Genomic DNA, 7,803 nt, shown 5'->3' with positions numbered 1-7,803 from the left:
TCGATGTGCTTAATTACAATGTAGTCACCAAACAATTGTCACTGCCGTCTACGCCATTCTTGTAACATAAACCTTCCTTCTTCTAATGCAAAGATACGCACTCTCGTGCGCATTCGCGAAAAAACAATTTCATTCTGTTAATCCATGCTTCATACTTGAAAGAGGGGGGGTCCATTGACGGCTGTGAGCCTGGAATCCTTAAATGGCTTATGCTTCCACTACGGGATACAGGAGCTTTGCCGAGTGCCAGGGGCACTCGGCAAAGCCCCAAAAACATTCGGCAAACGACACTCGGGAACTTTTTAACGGCAAACGATGTTGCCGAGTGTTTTTTGTCGGACACTCCGAGTGCCCAAAAATCGCTCGGCAAACATTTTTCAGGAAAAAATAAAAAAAGGAAGAAGCCTGCCACCACCACCACAATCGGCCACCACAGCCGCCGGCCGCCACCACCACCACCAAAGCCGCCTGCCGCCGCCCCGCCACCGCCACCCACACCACCAACCACAACCACCAGCACCACAGCCGCCTCCACCACCACCACCACCACCACCAAAGCCGCCTACCGTCACCACCACCGCCACGCCCCCACGCCGCCGCCCACACCACGCCGCCTGCCACCAGAACCTAGATCCGGCCGCCACCGCCGGATCCGGGAGAGGGAGGGCCGGATCTGGGGGCGGCGGGCCGGGAGAGGGGGAGGGGGCGGCGCCGCTGGGAGAGAGGGAGGGGGCGTCGGATCTAGGAGAGGAGGGGAGGGGGCGTCGGCCGGATAGGAGAGGAGGGGCGCCGGGAGCGAGGGGGGGGCGCCGGCGAGGGGAGGGGCGCCGAGAGAGGAGGGGAGGGGCGCCGGGAGAGAGGGAGGGGGCGCCGGCCGAGATTTGAGGGGAGGGGGCGCCGGCGATGTGAGGCGAGGGGAGGGGAGGGAGGGAGGAGGTGCGCCGGCGAGGGCCGGCCGCCGGCGGGAGGGCAGGGAGAGGGAGCTGGGAGGGGAGGGAGGGGGCAGTGAGAGGGAGCTAGGAGTTGAGGGAGGGAGGGGCGGTGTGCGGGGGAAGGGAGGAGACGTGAGTTAATTAGGAGAAGAGGTTTGCCGAGTGTTCCAGATCGGGGCACTCGGCAAAAAAAATCATTTTTTTCTTCCCCTTCTTTTGTATAATTTTTTTTTATTTCTTTGCCGAGTGCAAAAAAAAACACTCGGCAAACCCCCTGTTTGTCGAGTGTTTTTTTTTTTTTGCCGAGTGTTTTCAGCTCAACACTCGGCAAAGACTATGTTTGCCGAGTGCCCAAGAGAATACACTCGGCAAACATAAAAACACTCAGCAAATTTGAGGTTTCCGGTAGTGTTTTTGTGCTGGCATTCCTTTATGCACTATTTTGTATCCTACTGCGGGCTTTTGCAAATGCCTCCGACTTGGTTTTATGGCTCATCGGAATCATAGGCCTCTGCTCAATAGTGCTCGGTTGGGTTTGGTTCTTTTACAGAAAGTGGCCCAAGGTATTGTGGTTTTGTTGGTAACAATAGTATAGTACTTGATCAAAAAGAGTGAAGAACTGAAGGTAGATGTCATACTGTGCTTTGATACTGTTCTTTTCTCCCCTCTTTCAGATTCTGGAAGAAATTAAGGCAGGCCGTTGTGTTGGAGAAATTGGGATGCCTGAGACTGCTGGCTCTGCCTCCAGAGGCTTTGATACTGTTCTCTCTCCCGTCTTTCAGATTCCGGAAAAATTAAGGCAGGCCATTGTGTTGGAGAAATCTAGTTCTTTAATTATAATCTGTGTTATCTGAAATGATATCAGAGGTTGGGTTTTCGTAAGGAAAGATAGGGCACAAACTTACAGAAGCATATTTGGATGGATCCTTGGTTGTTTTCTTTGTTCTCCTTTTTATCATTGATTTGTTGAGTATGGCATTTTTTGACTGCAGGCCAACAGGTATCTGCGCAATTGAAGTGAGATGAAGCTTATTAAAGATCTATCAAGTAGCTGAAGGAAATTCGGGGGCTTCTATATAATCAAGATATTTTTTCCCCAGTGAAGCAACTTCAATATTTATTCACAAGTCAACTTATTATGACTTTGTATTTATCTAAGTGTTTGCTTTACGGCCCGCACCTAGTGCACTGTAGGAGCAAATGTAATGTTTGATATGTGTTTTCTTCTCCTCCTTGTAGTTATATGTAGTGCAGTTTGTTGGTTATTCTCCTTTGGCCTAGGCCTTGTTACTTCCCCTATTCTTTTTAATAAACAGTAGGTCCTGCTAGTTTACATTTAAAAAATAATAAAAATGAAAAATGTAGAGTCAGGAAAGATTTGACCTAAACAATTAGCCCTGTTTGTTTTCACTTTGGACCGTGAAAAGCAGCTTGCCGATTATATTTCTAAATAAAAACAGGATTGCAATAGCTGTGATTGTAAATATCTAGGGTTGTTTAGCGTCCTGAATTGTCGGAGGGCTGGATAGTTGTCTCTAGTTGCGTGTTGTTCATAGTATATCTAGTTATTACTTTTATCCATTTTAGATCATTATTTGCCCTACTTATTATGTCCTTATTTCTTCATAAAAAAATGGCCTGATAAGATACATTGTGTTATAATCATAATTTTGCCCTTACAAATAATACATCAAAACTACTTCGTCATAGCAAACAAAGCATTAGCAATACTATCACGAAACAATCCATGTCAGGAGTTTCATATCCTACTTCATTGCCAACATCTCCTGGGATGAAGATGCCTCGGTCATGTAATTTTCATATTGATGACAATTATCAAATCTCTATCTCTTAATGCACTATCTTCAATGAAAGTATGGATATCAATGCATGCAATGGTTATTTTTCTTTGCTTATTAATAGGATAACTTGGGAGGTTCCATAATATCACCCATTTCATCTTCGAAACACCGAATGATCGCTCTATCGCATTGTGAAGGGATCACTAGAAGAAGTTATACATGTCCATTTTAAAGGTAGGACTACGGCATCGTTGAAATTCCAGTACATGGCATGTCTCTCCTTTAATTTGTATATGAAGCTAGGTAACTCTCTCTCTCTCTCTCTCTCTCGTCTGATTAGATAGCTATAATCAACAAGACAATATTTGCCTAAAAAGAAAATGCTAATTAACTCTATTAAAAAAGAGGGTTTTACCTGTATACCATTAATTAAAAAAGATGGTCCTTACCTACAAGCCACTAAAAAGTTCGAGCGCACCCTAGGTGCCACTTACCTAAACTTTTTTGTCGCCAAAGCCATTCTGTCCACTTTTGCCTCTTACAGTGTCAAACCGCGTTGAGAAAAGTCTAAAATGTCCTCAAGTCTGAACGCCATGCAAAAGTTATGGTTCCTCTCTGCCACTGACCCTCAATGCTAATATACAAGGATTATAAGCTAGTTGGTTTATTAGCCGTAGATCATTTGTGCTAGCAAAGGGGGGGGGGGGGGGGGGGGGGGGGGGGGAAGAAATTTTGTACGTGTACACGTACGAAGAAAAGATGCAAGCTAGCATGTGCAGGGGGAGTTCACGTACAGAACCCTGTATCTTGTGCATGCCTAGTTTGACGAAGGAAGGAAACCCGTACGCGAGCCATGTGCATGCCTTGTTGGCGCCGGAGTCAAGATCGGCTCCCGCCTCCTGGCCGCAGCCGCGTCGTCATTTCTACGAGATCGTACCCGCCCATGCTCGTAGCATCCGTCCTTTGCCGACGCCGGCAAAGACGGGACTGAACTTGGAGTGCGCCCGCACGCGGCATGCCGTTGCCAGTGGCATAGAGCCGGAGGTGGAGGGAGATGGAGTCCGAGCCCTTGGCGACGTCAGTGCCGCCCGCCGACGTGGAAGCGGCCGGAGGTGATGCGCTCGCCGCCGGGGACCATATTGACATGGGCACGCAAATGACATCTGCATGAACGTGTCGACGAACTTGCTGCTGCCGCACGGCGCCGCGCCACCGGCGGCGGACATGGACATGGAGAGCATGAAACTGTTGCGGCGGACCTCGCGTCTGTTTCCGGCCGCGCATGGCTCCCCCGAGACCTCTCCAGCCCCGCCTGAGCCTGAGCCTCGCCGCCAGCGGCTGCCCGCGCGACCTCGCCGGAGTCCGTTGCTGCCAGAGCTCGCGCGGACCTCACCGCCGGCCGCGACTTCCATCCGCGCCCGCCTTCGCGACGCGGCCGCCTGCCCTCGCGACGCTGGCAATGTGGGCGCTGCCGCGAGCACCCCGCCCCACCCACGGACGCGCGGGCCGTCCTCACACACGGCCGTTCGATCACCCAGTGCTGCTACTTACTGCGGCTGGCGTCGTCCTTGCTCTGCACACCGGCGTCCTCCATCCAAGCAAGCGGAACCAGGGACGAAGGTAGGAAAAAATTTAGGAGGGGCTAAACAACAGCAATTAGTAAGAAAAGATGTTCAGTAAATCTCAGCCCCTCCTACCTGTACATCTACAGCTGAAATTTCAGATGACGGCTCTACGGGGCTTCGCTTGCTCGCGAGCGGTAGGGGGGGCTGGAGCCCCCCTAGCCCCACCGCTGGCTCCGTGCCTGAGCGAACGGTCCCTGCGAGACGGGCTGGAGCGCCTCGGGAGGCGAAAATAATCGTGTAGGTGTAGCCGCCGCGGCAAGTAACCACCCTAACCATATCCGTGCGATTGGGCTTTGCGATTCGTAGACACATGCCCCCTTTTTTCTAATTAGCCAGCTCAAATGATTCGTATGATGCCTGCGTGGATCCTTACTGTGGCCTTGTTTAGATTGCAATTTTTTGCAACCTGGATACTGTAGCACGTTTTGTTTGTATTTAACAAACTTTGTCCGATCATGGACTAACTAGGCTCAAAAGATCCGTCTCGTGATTTACAACCAAATTGTGTAATTAGTTATTTTTTTACCTACATTTAATGCTCCATACATGCGTCCAAAAATTAATGTGATGGAGAGAGAGTGAAAAAACTTGGAATTTGGAGGCAATCTAAACCAGGCCTGTTTTTGAATTTAATGCGTTAGTGTGAGTAGCGTTCTGACAGAAGGCAGACCCCTCACTACAGGAAAACGGGGCTTTGCCGACAGCCCTGGGCTTTGCCGACAGGATGGAATATCCCTGTCGGCAAAGACCCTCTTTGCCGACAGCCACCAAAGGCAGTCGGCATAGCCGGCTTTGCCGACTGCCGATAGACTGCGGTCGGCAAAGAAGTCGCTTTGCCGACAGCCAGCCGGTCGGCAAAGAACCTCAGTCGGCAAATCGCGTCCTGGGGGTAACGGTGACAGACGCCGTCGGCTTTGCCGACAGCCCAACCGTCAGGCTGTCGGCAAAGGCAGCCCTTTGCCGACAGCCAGGACATGCTGTCGGCAAAATTTTATTTTTTTTTTTGAATTTTGAATTAAGACTTTTGTGTGACCTTACTATATTGTTTACAAGTCTATGTTGAAATTTGGAGGATTTTTGAAAGTTTTCGCTATATTTCGTGAATTTATTTCATTTTCATGAATTTTCCCGCGTAATTCAAATTTGAACTGCAGGTGCATGAAATAACGAAACTTAGTGATTCGAAAGATGATATTCATGTTAGAGAGCATATTTTGAGGCTGTGTGCATAAACTCACCGAAAAACTTGAAGTCCTTGCTCACAGAATAAGCACATCCCGACGCGGTAGAAATGTTTTTAAATTATATAAAATCCAAACGACGTCGAAAAATCACAAAACTTGTGGATGTGTCGTGTTATCGCTTAGAAGGCTACGATAAAAATTTGAGAAAGTTTGGAGCAAGTTTGCGCCGGTGAGTGTTCAAACCCAGAGATCTCCACATGTGATAAGACACATCCAGTTGCGTTATGGGATTTGAACACTCACCAGCTCAAACTTGCTCCAAATTTTCTCAAATTTTTATCGTAGCCTCCACATGCGATAACACGACACGTCCACAAGTTTCGTGATTTTTCGACGTTGTTTGGATTTTATATAATTTAAAAGCACTTGTACCGCGTCGAGATGTTCTTATTTTGTGGGCAAGGACTTCAAACTTTTCGTGAGTTTATGCACACAGCCTCAAAATACATTGTCCAACATGAATATCATTTTCGAATGCCCATGTTTCGTTTTTTCATGCACCTACAATTCAAATTGATTACGCGAAAAAATTCATGAAAATGAAATAAATTCACGAAATATATAAAAAAACTAAAAAATTCTCCAACTTTTGAATTGTGACGTATTTAATGTTGGAAGAACGTACAAAAATATTAGATAGGAAAACAACCAAAAAAGAAAACTTTGCCGACTGCTTGTGGCGGCCGTCGGCAAAGAAGACTTTGCCTACCTGCTGCCGACCTAGCAATCGGCAAGAGCTGCCTTTGCGACTGCCGCCCTGTCCTGCTATCGCAAAGAGCCAACCCTAAAAAGCCCAAGTCGGCCCACCATCGCCTTAAGCCCCTCCTCTTCCTCCCAATCCCGCCCCGCGCCGCACCACGCAGCGCCGCCCGCCCGTGCCGCCCCTCTCGCTGCCCTGCCCCGCCTTCGCCCTGCCCCACTCCGCTACCGGCCACCGTCCTCCGCTGCACCCGCCGCCCTTCCGCCTGCCCTGCCGCCCCACCGCCGCCGCCCCGAACCTCCCGCCCGCCCCCTCCACCCCCGTGTTCCGGCGCAAAAGCCTGCCACTGCCCCGCCTCTCCCCCTCCCCTCGACCGCCACGTCCTACCTCGTCGCCGCCGCTCCGCAAGCGCGCTCGCGGAGCCGCCGCCTCGCCTACTCCGCCCCTCCACCCTGGCCGCACCCCTCCCGCCCCCGCCACCCTTGGCCGGCCTCCTGCCCCGCCTGTCCCCTACCCGGACGGCCACCCGCGGCCGCCGCTCCTTTCATGCGTCTCAAACCCCCCCCCTGTAAGCCGCGCCGCCTCGCCCCGCGGCCCTCCCCGGCCGCGCCCCTCCCCTGCCCCCTCCCCCTACCGCGCCCGCGCCGACCCTCCCCTGGCCTCCCCGGCCGCCCCTCCCCTGCCCGCCCCGCCCCCCCCTCCCCGCCGCTGCCCCGCGCGCCCCTCCCCCCCCCGCTCCGCGCACCCCGCTCCCCTCCCTCCACGGCCCGTCCCACGCCCCGGCCAGATCCCGACTGGCCCGGCCGCCAGCCGGCCACCCCGGGGCCAGCAGGCCACTCCAGGTGCCCCTGCTCCCTTGCCTCGGCAGCCGAGCAGCGCACAGATGTTCTCGCAATTTCAGGTAAGTGCCGTTTCATTTGTGTGTTCACTCGTTTCACACATGATCTACCTTGCCTTAACATTTGTGGGTGTAATATTGCAGGAGCAGATCGCACAAATGCAGGCCTACCAAGAGGCCCAGGAAGCGAGGCAGGAGGCACTACGTCAGCAGCAGGAGGCACTACATCAGCAGCAGATGCTGGCACTTTCGCAGCACTACCAGCGCCAGCTGACAGACCTGACCGGCTACTTCCGGTCCCAGATGCCGGGAACGGACGAGCCTCCTGCCTCGCTCTTCGCTCCACCAGAAGTTCCACTGTCTGCTCCTGCTCCGCTCCTGTACCTTTTCCAGTGAGTATATTTGTCTGTTGTTTAGCTGGTACGCCCATCATGCAGGTACTAATTACATCAATTGGCTTTTGTGCAGGCACAGTCGGCAGGTTCGAACCGACTCCAGGTGCTAGCCCTCCACTGGGTCCTTCTCCACCCTACCAAGCTTACCCACCTACCCCACGCAGCCGTACATGTACCCTCCACCGTCGCAGGGGTACTCCTCGTGGCCGCCTTTCCCGACGCAGCAGGGGCACTCCGGGCCGGCAAGCGTCACAGCGCCGCAGAACA

The 7,803-nt window shown here is 52.2% G+C and overlaps 1 protein-coding gene across 1 annotated transcript; it reads left to right on the top strand.

Moving 5' to 3' along the window:
* The first annotated feature begins 3,901 nt into the window (after window positions 1–3,901).
* On the top strand, window positions 3,902–7,537 carry LOC136534437 (extensin-like). Its single transcript, XM_066526870.1, has 3 exons — window positions 3,902–4,190; window positions 6,423–7,204; window positions 7,286–7,537. The coding sequence occupies exons 1-3, from the start codon at window positions 3,902–3,904 to the stop codon at window positions 7,535–7,537; spliced, it is 1,323 nt and encodes a 440-aa protein (XP_066382967.1).
* The last annotated feature ends 266 nt before the right edge of the window (window positions 7,538–7,803 follow it).

This window comes from Miscanthus floridulus, unplaced genomic scaffold (genome assembly GCF_019320115.1).
Source record: "Miscanthus floridulus cultivar M001 unplaced genomic scaffold, ASM1932011v1 os_1942, whole genome shotgun sequence".
NCBI lineage: Eukaryota > Viridiplantae > Streptophyta > Magnoliopsida > Poales > Poaceae > Miscanthus > Miscanthus floridulus.
The sequence above is the reverse complement of the archived record's forward strand: the minus strand, read 5'-3'. Positions and strand labels throughout refer to the sequence as shown.